Genomic DNA, 15,378 nt, shown 5'->3' with positions numbered 1-15,378 from the left:
AGCCTCGGCTGCTCCAGGACTGCCCACCTCCTCCTGGGCTCCCTTCGCTCCCCAGCCCTCTCCCACCTCTGCCCGGCCCCAGCCAGGGGTCGGCTGACGCACCGGGGTTGTGCCAGCCCTGCCCTGAGCTGGGTGCTGCCACAGCCAGTTTTCCCTTCCCCATCGTGCCTCTCCCTAGAGCTGGGATGGGATTCACAGTGTATCCGAGGAGACAAAAAGCCTCCCCACGAGCCAGGACTCCCTCAGACACCAGTCCTGGCAGCCCACGGCTCTCCTGGGAAGCTCTTGACTACAGCAAATCGTGGTGGAGAACTGCCTAATCAGTGCTTTTGCACCCCTTTGGGATGTGGTGTCTGGAATGCAGATGGGAGCGGTGATTTCCACTGGGTGGAAATCAGTGATTTCCATGGGGCCCCACAGGCTTGGCCAGGAATGACCCTGCAAACCTCCTCTTCTGAGCAAGGCACCAGCTCTCCTTGAAGACAGAAGAGATGGCTCCGGCCCCCGGGAAGAGCCCCGCAGACCTGTAAAGGATAACACTGTCAGCTCAGCGGGGATGGGAGGAGAGAAGGTGCTCAGCCAGGCGGAGATGAAAGTTACAGAGCGCTGATTAAAAGGCGGGCGAGTGTCAGGGCATCAGTAACGCTGTCGCTAACTGTTTCAGAGCTGTCACGGCTGCCTTCGCAGACAGGAGGGACGGGCTCCTGCCCCGAGCTGTCTCTGCGCAGCCAGGCGCCCCCCGACAGCCCCGTTTCACTGACGTGCACCAAGCCAGAGCAATCTGCGTAGCTCCACTGGGTCCGAGCAGAGGGTGGCAGCAGAGCAAATGCATCGTGGGAACCTTCAATACAGCAAAAAAGGAGAGAGATCAACAAATCATAGATGATGCTTTTTGCAAGATCTATGGGAAGGCCCAGCTCTGCAGAATAACTTCCACCCACTCTTTCACCCTTTCAATTTGTTTCCTGATCTCCCCAAAGATGATTTCTGCTCATAAAGAGATGCTCCTTCTGCCTTCTCTCTTCACGCTGCTCTGCAAAGCCTGGCTGTCCTGGTCTGAGGGATCATTAAGTAGTTCTGCCGCCATCCAAGCATGCCCTGCTCCACCGAACCAGGGCTCCTGGGGCTGGTCTGCTCACAGCAGGCATCGCCGAACAGACAAGAGTAGAATTTGGGGCCAAGCACACAATTTGTTTTCGCCCATAAACGTTTCTAGTTGCAGCCCTGGAGTGGGATTTCTGGAAAGCCCCACCTGCAGGGAGGATCTTCACCAAAGCACCACTACTTTGTTTCACTCGCTGTCTTTGCGTGGTAACAGTCTTGAGACATTTCCTTTGCTCCTTGATTCAAAGTCCTGTGAAAAGACCTTTCCCAGCCAGTCCCACAAGTTCCCGGTTGCTCTAGGCCCACTGCAGCACCAAAAGAACTACCTCTCTGCTCTGACAAACTGAGCAGTACCTTAATGATGTCTGATAAGGGACTAAGGTAAGAGGAGCCAGTAATCTCACTGGGAACCCTTTAGACAGGCATTAATCCTGCTGTCACCGAGCCCCTCAGGAAAACCATTTCACTGACTTGATCTTCTTCAGCTGTTCCTCCACAGAATTTATATGCAGCTAATTGCCACAGCAGTGGCTCTGGATGCGAAGCAGATGCTGCTGAGGAAAAGAGCATGTTGCATCCTTAAGTGATGGCTCTAATCTCTTTATTTAAAGCCAAGGCTACTCACAGTGGATGGGAGGTTCAGAGCTCTTCCTTTTCTCCTCCGTCTCTCTGCAAAGCCAGCCGGACATTCATTCATTTTTTGACACATTAGCAAAAGTGCTCAGCTGTGGCACTCCTCATTTGCAAGAACGGACAATATTTCTCCACCTGGCCACCCGTGAGGTCACAACTGTCCCTGCCACCAGCAAGGAGATACAGACTTATTTACAGCTATCTATAAAATTCCTCCAGGATCTTTGTCTTTAGAATACTACAAAGATTCTCTACTAACAAGTGGAGTGCCAGAGGAACAGAGACAAACGACATGAAAGCAAACTGGTGGCTACAATTAAGTGAGACTGGAGAACAAGCATAGGCGGCAGTTACTTCTCTGGAGCAGAGGGAAGGAAGACGCCTCCTTTTCTGTCCTCAAATGAAAGCTGGCAAATAATCCATCACCTTTATCAGCAGATAAGGATCAGAGAGCAGTGGTCAGAAGAGTCACAGGGAGGAACTGGAGGATCCCAAAGAGGAAACCCAGCTGCTTGTACAAGGACTCCACTGTGACAGTGGCCAGCTGCTGGGATGTTTGCTGATGTACCAAGATGTTTGCTTTATTTGTTTTTAAAGAAAAGTGTTCTAAGAAACCTCTTAATAGTTGTCCAGTCAGCAGTTGGTGCTGACCAAACTCATCTATTATACCCCACTGACCCTTCTAAACCTCCTCCATTTCCTGCAGATCCTGTAAAAGGCCAAGATAGTTCTGTGAGCATTTGGCCGTGGAGAGAGGTCTTCCAGAGATGCTTAGTCTAGAATGACAGGAGGCTGAAGAACAGGGAGATAGGGTTGTCAAGCTATACCCAAAGCAGCACAGAAAGGCACAATGGAAACAAAGAGAATTTTAATTAAAAAAGAAAAAAAAACCAAAACAACAACAAAACCACCCACTCCCAGAAGACAAAGTGGTCTCTGCTCCTGCACAGATCTGCGTGTTCCCTCCAACACAGAGAATGCAGATTTCAATTGCGGGGGCCAGTGATCCCTTCTGCTCTGCTCTTCTTGGAGAGACAAAAAAATAAAACAACAAACCAACAGCCACTGCCCTAAGACCCTGTGAAGGAAGTGGTCCCTGTTTGGCACAACGTTCAGGAGATCTTTCTCCCATAGTAATGGCATCTTAGCCAGAGAGATCGATCCTTGCCCCTTTCCGATCTTCAGTCAGCACACTCTCCTCTTCCAGCACAGTCTGGCCTGCTACATCACCTCTTTGATCCTCCAGCACACGGGTTGAAATACACTGTCTCCTTGCAGGGCTTCAATGCAGCCGATGAGTCCAGTTAATTCCTCTGGAAGCGGAGCTCCCAGAACCGCATGTTCATATCATGGCCTCCATGTGCAGAACCTTCAAGGCCTCTGAAATCTGAGAGCTGGTGTCGATCTGGCCGTACATCCCCACCAGGAAGGCCCTGTGCAGTAACACTGCTGCATGCTCTGTGAAAGGGAAAGACAGCATGAGGACTGACCCAAGAGCTCCAACGTGCAAGCAAAAGCAACCCGCCAGCAAACACTGGGATAAACATCTGCAGCCGTGCAAGAAATTCTCTCCTTCTGTACAAACATGGCACAATCCACCCTTTAATAGCTCCGTGGGTATGTGATCATGTCAGAGATGATAACTCGGAGGAAAATCCTAAGGGAGCAAATCTACTTCAAGGAAACCACCCTTGACAAATCTCCCCTTTGATGCTCAGACCAAAGCTGCTATTGATACACATCACCTGCGTGTTTGATGGCCTGGTCTAGGCAACGGTGACCCTTGGCACCTTCCCAGGGAAGCTGTTCCCAGCACAGGAGCACAGCTTTAACCCTTGCAAGGCCAAGCATGCACCAAAGGTGGCAGATATCAACTTACCTTGGCAAAGGAGGGTGTATTCAGGCAGGTTCCTCAGCGCTGTCTGCACCACCTCAAAGTCTCGGCTGCCAAGGCAGTACATGAAGGTGGGAAGGAAGTCTGCAGCAATGCTGGGAATAAAACATGATAGTGTCATTACAGTCCAGATCACCACCAACCGGCGTGCCAGATGGGCAGCCAGTGCCCATCAGTGATTCGGGATAGCCTAAGTTCCAAGCGGTCCTCACCTGGGGTTGTTCTGAATGGAGCGCAAAGCCAGGCTAAAGGCCAGGTTTCGACAGGACTCCTCTGATGAACTCATCAGCTTCTGTAGATTTGTCTGAAAGAACACGCACAAGTTAAGATCACAGGGCCATCCAGGGAGCACAAACTCCTCAGATTTGCACTACTACCCCTCTAGCAGCAATCCACACCAACATACATCCAGGAGGTACTGGCTGAGCCCGGAAATTCCTCTCTGTAAGAAGGATCATCCTGGTTTTGAATACTTTAAAGCACCCTCCTGTAATCTTATTCCACGTGGGACAGCTGAGTTTTCCCTAGGCTCCAGTGTTTTTCAACAGAGCTGTTCTGCGCTCCCCTTGCCACAAAACTGGGAAGAGGACAGAGGGTTAACTCTTCCTCTGACATAAAGAGAAGTTAAAGTGGATGATGGCAGACCCAGCATGCAGTGGAGAGAAGATGGAAGGGAAGTAAATACTGCCTGCTGTCAGAAGGCCTAGCTGAAGATACATTTCTCCTAAGATGCTGCAACAACCACCCAAAAAGCAGAGGAAGGTTAGTACTTAAGATGGCTGTGCAACACAGACTCTGGTGAAAAGAATCTTTTCCTTCCAGTGGCAGTTTGAGACAGTAATTACTTACAGCAAAAAAGGAGAGAATTTCTGGCCTCCGTCTGGACATCTCATCAATGTCTGTCAGCACCTCCAGGATGTCTGGTGGAAGACACAGGTTGAGAGGGGTGACCAGAATTCACTGATCCAGCAAAGGATCTTTTCTTTTTCCCCTCTAAATCCAATCTCCCAATCAGTCAAGTTTTCCCACCTGCACACAGAGCTAGAGTAATAAAGCCATTCTTCAAAAAAGGATGAGAACAGTTAAGTCACATGCTAGACCAGCACATCCCAACCTGCCCAGGCAGGGGAAGGAGTGGAGTGAGGTTTCAATTCCAGAACACCTTCTTCTGTAACTGAAAGATCGTCACAGAAAGCCTCTTTTAAGAACAAGAGTCCAGACAGGATTTCTTCCTATTTCTAGTGTGGAAAGAAAACTGTCTGTCACCCCAATACCACAACTTCGGTCTGAACACTGGACACCTGTGATTTCAGACGACCTTTGGAGAAGAAGCATGTTTGTCCCATATACCAGGTTAGCATGATTTTTCTTCCATGAAGGCCATTTGGGAATTTCCAACAAAATCCCGTTTTCATCAGTTTGGTATTTTTATATCATTAAAAAAAAGGCATTCCTATCAGCACTCCAGACCTGGCTCAACATGAACTTCAGCGCTCCTTGAATTACTCATACTATCTCCCAGAGCACTTACAAGATCCTCGACGAGCCCCAAAGCGGAGGCAGATGCAGCACTGCTGAGCTAAGTGATAACAGCGTCATAGGAAGCCTCCGTCACAGAACCACAGAAGGCTACGGACAAGTTCATCCAAAACAAAACCGCATCCTAACTGCTGGAGACTTCCGAACACAAGACTGAAACAGTAAACTAGCCTGTAGCTGACAGATAAGTAAGAGGGTTGGCATCTGTCTGCATTTGCCCTGTGTCTTTGTACAGCTTTACAGGTCCTCGCTTACCCTCAACCGTTTGGCCTCTAGAGAGCCTCTTCATATATGGGGCCATCTCAGCTGGTGTGAGAGGAGTGAAGAGAGACACGCTGACGAGGGGGAGAGAGCCAGCTGCTGCTTCATCTGCGGAGGGGGGGAGAGAGAGAGGGAGAGAACAGGTCACTCCTGACAGTCTATGAAGTTTTAACAGCGAGACAGGCCCAGTGTTCCCTACCAGTATAGTGGTGTATCCTGAGCCGATCAGCAACACTGTAGTACAACTCCTGGCTCTCACATTGTCTCTAACCTCACTGCAACTTCTGGTACCCCTCAGCTCACACAAAGGGAAGGACCCTTCCCAAACTGTTTTAATACTGAATGATTTTCCCATGCAAGTTGTAAAGAAAACAGTTGGGAAGTGGAGGTACCCTTAGGGTCTCTTGACAGGTCAGTTCTGAAATGTGGCTGAGGAAGGCAAAATCCACAACAATGAAACTCGCCCTTGTTAAGAGCTGTTCTTCTGCTCCGGTTGCGATACCGCTGACAGCAAAACAAATTAACCCATCCCAGATACTGGTTCAAAATTGCTGCATACGTAAGAACCATTCTCCACCCTAAATACCCTTTCACTGGGCCGTTACGAGAAGAAGGAGCACAGCATACAGCCCATAAAAGCATCTGTGCTCCAAAACATACTGCAGGTTCACCAGCTGGAATGACTCTTCCCCTCACTCTGACTCACCATCCTTCTCTTCATCAGAGCCTCTGTCCAAGACGCCACTCTTGCTAGGCAGACTCAGCCCAGCCAGGAGGGACTTCAACATTGCTAGGTCACTGTTGTCCGATGATAGGTCACTGGGGGAAGAGATGGCATGTTTAGCTTTCAATAGCAGTAAGGGCACGAGGACAAGTAACAGCACATTTATGTGCTCTAAAACAAACAGTTTCTCAGAAGCAGAAACTAGATTTTTCCTTTCATCGTAACTGGAACTCAAATGCATTTTTCCCCTATCTGCAGGTGGGAGCCTGCAGCCCCCCGCTCAGGGAAAAGACCCTGCTGGGGTCTCTGGAAATAACTGCAGGGCACTTTAATGTCTCAGCAGGATATTTAGACCATTATGTGAGTTGAAATTATTATCTGACTTCCTTGGGCTCACTTTTCACCTTTAAAAAGGGATATGCTGCTCATCTCAATAGAGACTTAAGGGAGCTAAGGGTGAAAAAGTGCCATATTAATAGCTATTTTGTCACATCCTCTTGTCTTCTGTCTGATTAGCTCCTGTCAGCCTCACTGTGCAAACTCTCCGTGAGCTAACTGGAGTAAGGAAGCTTACTGGAGTGGATCTGAGTGCTTCTGCAAGAAGGAGACAGCTGCTTGAGCATTGCATGTGATGTACTTGTGGATGAACTGGACAAACTTGCTGATGAAGGCAGCCAGGTGCCGCGAGGATTTCCTGTAGTTCTGAGAAAGGATCGAGAAGATGACAGTTAACAAAGAAGCAGTGATGCACTGCCCCATCCCGCACCTCTGGGGACCAGGGAGAAGCTTTTTGATCTCCTGCCTTCTCTTTAAGCTCTCCAAGGTATTTGATACACTTTTTTGGTTTTAGGTATATGAAGGTTTTCCCTTCAAACGGGAGAGAGCTGGGCTGGCCCTGTGTTACATGAGCTTCTCCATCTAGTGGCTGGCAGTCTGCACATGGAGAGGGAGCAGGGACTTTCCTACCAGTAGCAGACGGATGAAGGACAGGAGACAGTCCCATAGTGCCGCCTGGTGCTCGTTCTGGAAGACCTGCGGCTGGAGCAGCTCCAGGATCCCCAGGACGTGGATGAAGAAGGTCAAGTGGTTCTGCTGCCTGAACTCCTGGAAATTGAGGTGAACACGGCCGTGCAGCAGTGCTGCAATCATTGGCAAGTGCCTGAAATGCCAAACAGAAGAAAATCCAGATCTAGCCTCCTCCTAGAAACAGTTACATGTTGTTACACCTCCTGTCCTGGAAGTCCCACGAAGGAAGCATCCCTTTTCCTCTCCCAGGGTTCTGGATTTGATCCCTGCATCCATAGAAACAGCAAGCCCCATTTCCCACCCATACTCTGTTCTCTAGTCTCTAAGAAGGCTGTTTCCAGACAGACATGGAGCCAAAAGAGATGCTGCCTCTTATAAAAGATATGACTTAGCTGCCCTTTCTCTTGACTTTTGTACGTGAATGCGGATTCTGCCACAATCATCGTGATTACTGCCAGTTTGTTCCCGTTCCAGGACAAGGGTGGATGCTTTTTGATGAACACCAGCCACACAGGAAGTGAAAGGGGAGAGTGGTACCTAAGGAGTAGGATGGGATGAGCCACAGCTAGCTTCCTGCAGGCCATATTGGCATCCCACACACGGCTTTCGGATGACTTGGAGTCACTGGTGTCTGCGAGAAGGTTAATGAATCTGTGAACCAGGGCATCGAGCTAGAAGAAAAGTAATGAGTAAACAGTTAACAAGTTTAAGGCACAATCAAGCCCCATACTCTTTGGCAGTGTCTCCCAATTCCTTTCCAACTACAGAGGGGGTTAACAGAAATTATTTTCAGGTAGAATCTGTGAGCAGATGCAGCGTTCCAGCTGGCACGAGATCTGAAGTCCACAGCCCCTACAGATGTCAAAGTGGGATCAGACGCCTGCACACTTGTGCTTTACAGGAGCTTTTGGCACTCAGAAGCTTGTGGAGCTTCTACTATCTTATAGAAGGACCCCGCAAAATAAACCACACCTGAACTCTCTGCTCTCAAGAGCGCAGGCAAGGAAGGGGCAACAGAAGAGCAAGGCAAAGAAACCAAAGTGACACAGAAAGCTTTTGCCAGTCCTCTCCATTTAGACTGGGCATCGAGGTAGCATCCACTCTGGGTACACAACTGGAAAGGGGCTTTCCTATGTCTCTAACTTTACCTTGCAAGTGCTGCTGTCTCTGGCTCCTTCACTGGTGAGAAGCATCTCAGGCATAGGCACAAGGAGCTCAGGTAGTTGCAGGTATATCTGAAGCAGAAGGTCCTGGCAGCATTTTCCCACAGAGCTGAAGGAAAAAGGGAGAGATCAGTCGCTGGTTACTACATTAGTTCAACCAGCAAACATCCCAGACCCATCAGATTAGCAACAGCCTTCCTCCACATGACGAACAGACCATGTAAAAGAGCAGCCACTGCTAACGCGAATCAGTGCTTTTTCAGTCTTTGCTTCTTTTGAACTACTGAAATCATTCCCAATCTACAGGGATCCACGCACAGTCTATGGGGATCCACCATTAGACCATCTGGAGGTAGAAAACTGCAGTTACAAAGTGGCACAGGACAAGAAAGCTCTGCTTACATCTCCAGTGAAGAGTTTCTGCATATGGTACTCATAGTCATCCCCATCCCAGCTGGAAGAGTAGTCAGAAGCACACTATTCAGACTAGCCAGCCTGTTCTCTACACACTTGCCCTCCACAGTTCCCCGGCATAGTCCGTACTGGGAGGCAGTACAATGCAATGGCAATGGAGGTTATTCAGTATCTCTTCTAACACCACCATAAGCGAGGGCAGAATTAGGTCAGTTTGTTTCACTGCCACAAATACACGATCTTCCCGTTCTTCCCACAGCGCTAACATAGCTGGTAGGAAACAATCTAGCCTCCGTTAAGCTTTGGGAGCAATCATAATGGTCAGAAGCAGGATGCATTAGGAGCAGTGATTCAAGGGATGAGTGGACAAGACATCCCACGTTAGGAACTGCTAATTAAAAATAACCATTGACTTAAAAAACAAAACCAAAACAAAACAAAAAACATGGCAAGCATTTTGTCCTGAAGTACTAAAAGTAAAAGGGCCTTGAAACGTAACTTTAAAAACCACCTTCCTGATCCAAGTACCACTTAAAATGACAAGTAACTACAATTAGAGTAGACAGTGCTCCCCATCTGCAACCCACCTGCTTCCCCACTGTTGGATGCAGCTGGTCAGATACTCTGCTACTTTTTTGATGCTCTCAAGGTCCCCATGAGAACAACTAAGCAACAAAGGCAGTCGAGACTGGATGAGTGTGCAGGAGGCCTCTTCTGCGTTCTGGTATCTGGTTTCTGCTTCAGCCAGGATCAGCTCCACCATGCTGATCAATTCTGATGCCTTTAGGTGGAGCACAAATTCCTCACGGCGCTTCTGTAATGCAAGAGAACACCCAAAACTGAATCCAAATTGAATCCCTAGATCCTTAGTTCCTTCTAGTCACACTTTCCCCAACTGGAATGAATCACAGAATCATTTAGGTTGGAAGGGACCTTGAAGATCATCGAGTTCCAACACCCCTGCCATAGCCAGGGACACCTCCCACTAGACCAGGTGAACTAGAACTAGACTCAAGACCTGCCCCATCTCTAGAGCTCTGAAAGCAGGCATCACAGCCCAAAATGAAACCTCTTTACCCCTCTTCTACTGCTGAACTCATTTACTTCCATCTCAGCATGTGTGATGGGTGAGAAACCACAATTCAGTCACCAAACTAAAGAAATTCCTCTGTAGAGAAGAGGTGCAACCCTCTTTTCTTGGTAAAACGAGAATTATCCCACACTGTGATGACCACAGCTTGCTCACCACTGTAGCCTTGTGCATAGATCTTTAACAATTGTGGCAACTGCTGCAGGAGCTGCAGAGGAAACACCAAGTGGGCAAACTTATGTGTGTTCATATCAGCTTTTTGGACTCAGAATTGCCACTGTAATATGTAACACAGCAGAGCAGCTCAGTAATCAGCTGAGGTACAGGCAGCAAACTTGGCATGCTGCACCTGTATCACTCCAGCCACCTCTTGGGCCATGGAAAAACCAGGCATTGTGAAAGCATCGCCTCTCGCTCCATCCAGAGAGGAATCTTGGAAGAACTGCACCGCTACCTGAGGAGTTCTTTGGTCCCTTCCCTGCCAGATCCGAGGAATGTGAATACAGGCCCACAAGAAATCCAAGGATGCCGTTGGGTCAAACCTGCCAGAAGACAAAAGAAGACAGATTTGCAATTAGAGTCAACGCAGCCCTCAGGCAGCACACAAACACATGGCAGTGTCTCTAAACGTCATGAGAACTGTGAAGAAAGAAACATCTGCAAATGTAAAAATAGGATCCATTAAGTCCCGAGAAGGGGTTGGTTCTGTTCCCAGATTATGACTAAATATTTGTTGCAATAAGCACAGCAGAGGGTATGGAGCTGAACAAATGGCATTCAGCAAGAGTGTGGTGGCTACATGGAGTCTTGCACCATGAGGCCAGAAGTCGGTCATCAACACAAACAATTGGTACAATCGGACCAGTGACCTTACTGTCCCAGCGCGCAGAACATCCTATGCTGGCTGTTATCCTGGATTGCAGAAATTAATTAAGCTGTTAGTGAGCGAGAGATAAATGACAAAATAATAAGCAAACTGAAATACCACTAGCTTTAGAAGTATTGCTAGTTTAGTCATGTCCTGAATTACTACTATTAGATGTTAGCATTGCCTGCTCCATAAGCTTAACAAGTTTAAGCAAGATACTACTACAGTGGCACTTCAGTACTTGAGAGCAATCTATGGAAGCTGAGAGCTAGGGCTGCTCCAGAGATCAGAACTGGGAGCCTGACGCCAGGAAGGGGGTTAGAGAAAGACTGGTAATGGAGTTTAGTACAACCAAAAGATCCAGCAGAGCCTGCCCAGGTACAGAGACTGCCATCAGTTTGCTATCCGAGCCATCTTTCAAACCCCATGTTCATAAAGATTATCAACAAGGGCAATGCTAGATGGATCACCCACCGATTAGCACTTCCTATTTACAACACAGCCAGATCTTTATGTGCTGCTTTCATCAAACAGCGGGTAATATTTATATCAAGGTACACAAATCAGCAGGACTGAAATCAGCATCCTTCTCACAAAGCCCGTTTTTGGCTGGGTTACATCTCCTGGCAGACACACCATGGAATGTGGCAGCTCTTGTTCTCAGCTTCTGTTTGTTCTCTCTCAGACACAATAAGCCGCCCAACTCAAAACTCCTTGCTAGGTCTGAAAAACAAGACTCACCTTTGCTCCCGGTTTCTGCCAAGCAGAAGCCTGATGCACTGGTGCAGTGTGGTCCAGCTGGACTGGTGAGTGAGAAGAGCCAAGAGATACGGGCGGAAGGAGGGCACCTGGGACCCTGCCTGAAAGGACCAAACAAGGAAGAGATGTAATAAACAGATCCTTGCTGCAAGGTGGGTGGCTGTAGGACGTACTGTATATCGCAGTGTATATCACAGAAGGATGATGATCCGGGCAGACAGACAGCACAGAAGACAACATGTGGATTTAGGATTTGAATTGCAGCACTTTCTAACAGAACATGGCATCAGCCGTGAAATTCAGTTTTAGTCTTAGCTTCGGCATAGCACTTCTGGGCGAGCTATTTATCTGCCTGCAAAAATACCAATGAAAACACAGCTGGCTGGGCTGTTATGGGACTATGTTGTGTCTGTAATGGACTTTGAAGTCCTGAAAAGGAACACAGCTGAGGAAATATAAAGATAACATGAAACATAAGCCTTGTACTGAGAAGGATGCACCAGAATCTGCCTCCCAGTCAGCCTGTACTCCTTTGGAACTGGTATAGCAACATGTGGCAAACCATAAAACTATCCCTTGCCCTGTTTCCAGGTGCAGGTCAGTACCCCAGAAAGGTGGGTTTAGCACAATAGTCCCTCTGCCCAACAACTCTTACTTTGTTCCAGGAGAACAGTAGCTTCTGCTGCAGATCAGGGCAGCTGCTGATCACCTCTGGGTCCAGCATCTCCAGCCAGTCATTAAGAAGGCCAGAGGAGGGCCCTAGCCAAGGTGCTTCAGTACTGAGGAGAAAAGAAAGCCAGTATCAGTGGTGACGTTAACGAACCCAGACTTAGCAGTGAAATCCCATCACTGCCTAGGCTCACCTGCAACTCTCCAGCTCCTTCTTCACTGGTGTTTCTTCTTTGTCGTGGAGCAACAAGGAGCTCACCACAGCAATGGGTTTCATGGCAGGAAACCTGGCAGTGGTCTCAACTGTAGCTGAGAAGAGGACAGTCAGGAGTTCCTCCAAGTACGGAGAGTGAGTTTCAATCAGACCTTGAAGGACTAGCAGAGGGAGAAAGATGTCACTGGTTAACTTCAGGATGTGGTGAAAAGTATGGAACCTTATAAGAGTATCGTGAAGGCAATCAGTCCAGCATTCCCGAGAGCCTGGCTCAGTAAGGAAGAGGGAAGCCATTTTTATCTGGGATAGTAAGATTCTATTTCTTATTTTGTTAGTGGAAACTAACAGTTTGCCGAGAGACTTAATCCCAGCCCCAGCTCACAGTTTATAAACCCACATACCAGTGCAAGGGAAGGAGGTGATACAAGATAGGACCAAGTTTAGATCAGTTCACATTTTCTGATCCAAGCAGAAGGCAGCTTCCCACAGCCTGCACAGTAGGCTCTCCCATGCTGGGCTGGAAGTTCAACCTGCTGCTGCGAGAGGGGAGGAGAGCAGAAGGACAGCCATACCTTTGCTGATGAGCTCCGGCTCCACATTACACTTCTCTCCTGATTTCAGAGTTGCAATGATGGCACGTACCGTGGAGCTGATCAAGTCAGGGTCACGACGGAAACTCAGAGCTTCTGTGAGGTGCAAGAAGCCACCTCGAACTGCAAAGAAATCACAACATTGGCATCACAGGGCTAAGCCAGCCCCCACATCAGGCTTCCCTTTTACAGATGCTACGCATGGCTCCAGAGCACAACTACTCATACATTCAAACACTATGCTCTACTGCCATTTTACTCCGACCAAAACCCTTGACAGCTCCTCTGCATGTTACAGGAAAATGTGGTTAAGAGAAAACTCTATAACCACAAACCCATTTCCAGGCCAAAGCTCTTGGTTACGGACTCCTCCTCCCAAACAGATGGCAGGTAACAAACAACTCTACAAGTCACGATGAGACCTTGTTCCAGAGGCATTCTTGCACACTCATCTTTCAGGACTACAGCTAACAGAGAATTCCTGACCTGAGCAATAGGAAAGATCTGCTGTGCTTGCTGAGATGCTCCCAGGTGCCTACTGCAAACCCCCAGAGCTAAATCACTTGTCTGCATCCCCATGGAGTTTATATAGCACAGTACAAAACCTCTCTTCGCTACTCCTAAGAATACCTCTCTAAAAGGTATTGAATACCTCTCTAAAAGCCCACCCTGCTTTCTGCTCTGGGTGCAGTTTCGTTTCTGTCCCTTTCTTGTCCCAGTCTGAGTCCCATAAGCTGCACAATGCCAGTACCATCACTGATCCTGTGCCTTGAGGAGTACTGCACAGCGAAGGCCTTCAGCTGAGCACGCAGGGGACCATCTTCCACTGCAGGGTTCTCCAACCACTGCAGCATCTGCATGAAGACTTTGAAGAAGAGCGAGGAGAAGGCAGTGTCTTGTGGCATGCAGCGCTGTGGAGTGCACCAAAAGAGACCTGCTTATACACACTTCAAGAATACAACAAAGATAGCAAGAAAGATGCAGATAGCGGCACATACTGCCAAGAATACACAGAGCACACCTACTCTGTTGGACCACAGCTCACTCAAATCAAGACAGCAGCTTCTAGTGTACAAAGGCAAGGCAGAAGACTCAGTCAACACACACAATACCTCTCCCGGGATAACTAAGAGGAACTTTGTGCCTTCTTTCATTGTGATGAAAGGAATGAGATATTTCATCGAACAACTTGCAGTCTGCTCTGAAGATTTCTTTAAGGAATTACAGACTTTAGCTCCCAAGCCATCTGCAAATGTCTCAGCTTGCAAGACACGTCCACGCTACAAAACACCACAGACTAGAGAATGCAAACCCAGAGACCCACAGCTGCAAATCCACAGCGCTGCAGTGTTACCACACTAGGCAGGATACACCTCACCCTGCATGTAAGCCCCATTTCTCAGCAGTGCTAGGGCAACGTGGCCAGCCTGCATGCAGATGCCTACGTCCAGACAACTTGAGTCCCTCTGAATCATGCTCCCCAAGCTGTATTTCCAGCGTTAGAGAGGTAAAAGGTCTACACACAACACTGCACATTTTCCGTTTCCTCCTCACCCTTCTTTGTTCAATGCTACAAACATTCTTGTCCTACAGTGCTCACCTGATACTGGTACAACTGGCGCATCAGTGGGCAGGAGATGAAGTGGTTACGATGCATGGCCATCACCAACGCCCCGCTGTGTGGAGAGTTCATCAGTGCAGCTACCGCCTGGAGAAGTCGTGCTGTGATCCCAGGCACCTGTGTGTTCCCTTGGCGGATGCGAGCCAGTTCCTGCCCCAAGGCCTGCTGCAACGCCAGGGCAAGCGGGCGCAGGTTTGAATTCTGCCATCGTGGGTCTGGATTTAGTGGGAAAAGCTGGTAGGGTACAGAAGGGAGTAAGTTTATGAGAGCAAATGAAAGGACTTGCTATACCATAAATAGGATGCTGAGGCAGAGGACTGATTTAACTTGTACAATTATACTGACTGTGGGCTAACTGGAACCTTCCGATACAGCTTTCTCAATATTTTAGTGCCTGGTACAGCAACAGGCGCAGCATCTATGCAACCCCAACATGACTATCAATACTGACGCTGTGGGGGAACCACCATACTACACAAATACAGGCAACCAGCTCGGCCAATTAATTCCCTGTAGGCTCCTTCTGGAGTCAATGGAGAGAGGGAAGCTCTACAAGCAGACAAGCCAGAGTACAAATGCTGTTTGCACACAGCTTTGCTGCCAAGGCCCTGCGAGCATTTCACAAATCCTCCATCCGCTGCTGAGAGGAAAGGCACTACACACAGAACAAACAAGGTGCAGAGACAGTAACAGGCTAGTAGGCACTGACAGTATTAGGCATGATCAAAAGCCACATCATGTTCAAACCACAAGAAAAAAAATAAATCCTTCCTGTATCAATTCCACTAGGCTGTAATTGCGCAGCCTCA

General features: G+C 48.4%; 1 protein-coding gene across 1 annotated transcript in view; it reads right to left on the bottom strand.

The window, feature by feature from the left end:
- Nucleotides 1–2,796: 2,796 nt before the first annotated feature.
- The window catches only part of INTS1 (integrator complex subunit 1), a gene marked incomplete at its 5' end in the record, with an annotated part of 28,750 nt that continues 16,168 nt past the window's right edge, over nucleotides 2,797–15,378 (bottom strand). The window contains 18 exons of the mRNA XM_009886072.1: nucleotides 2,797–3,195; nucleotides 3,617–3,726; nucleotides 3,844–3,935; nucleotides 4,481–4,551; nucleotides 5,426–5,539; nucleotides 6,138–6,250; nucleotides 6,730–6,857; nucleotides 7,122–7,314; nucleotides 7,719–7,852; nucleotides 8,330–8,453; nucleotides 9,346–9,572; nucleotides 10,303–10,390; nucleotides 11,458–11,576; nucleotides 12,131–12,254; nucleotides 12,339–12,519; nucleotides 12,931–13,071; nucleotides 13,700–13,859; nucleotides 14,549–14,803. Coding sequence (XP_009884374.1) covers nucleotides 3,080–3,195; nucleotides 3,617–3,726; nucleotides 3,844–3,935; nucleotides 4,481–4,551; nucleotides 5,426–5,539; nucleotides 6,138–6,250; nucleotides 6,730–6,857; nucleotides 7,122–7,314; nucleotides 7,719–7,852; nucleotides 8,330–8,453; nucleotides 9,346–9,572; nucleotides 10,303–10,390; nucleotides 11,458–11,576; nucleotides 12,131–12,254; nucleotides 12,339–12,519; nucleotides 12,931–13,071; nucleotides 13,700–13,859; nucleotides 14,549–14,803 — 2,490 coding nt within the window. The remainder of the gene's footprint in view (nucleotides 3,196–3,616; nucleotides 3,727–3,843; nucleotides 3,936–4,480; nucleotides 4,552–5,425; nucleotides 5,540–6,137; nucleotides 6,251–6,729; nucleotides 6,858–7,121; nucleotides 7,315–7,718; nucleotides 7,853–8,329; nucleotides 8,454–9,345; nucleotides 9,573–10,302; nucleotides 10,391–11,457; nucleotides 11,577–12,130; nucleotides 12,255–12,338; nucleotides 12,520–12,930; nucleotides 13,072–13,699; nucleotides 13,860–14,548; nucleotides 14,804–15,378) is intronic.

Source organism: Charadrius vociferus, unplaced genomic scaffold, assembly GCF_000708025.1.
Source record: "Charadrius vociferus isolate BGI_N301 unplaced genomic scaffold, ASM70802v2 scaffold430, whole genome shotgun sequence".
Taxonomy (NCBI): domain Eukaryota; kingdom Metazoa; phylum Chordata; class Aves; order Charadriiformes; family Charadriidae; genus Charadrius; species Charadrius vociferus.
This window is presented reverse-complemented; position numbering and strand designations above follow the sequence as displayed.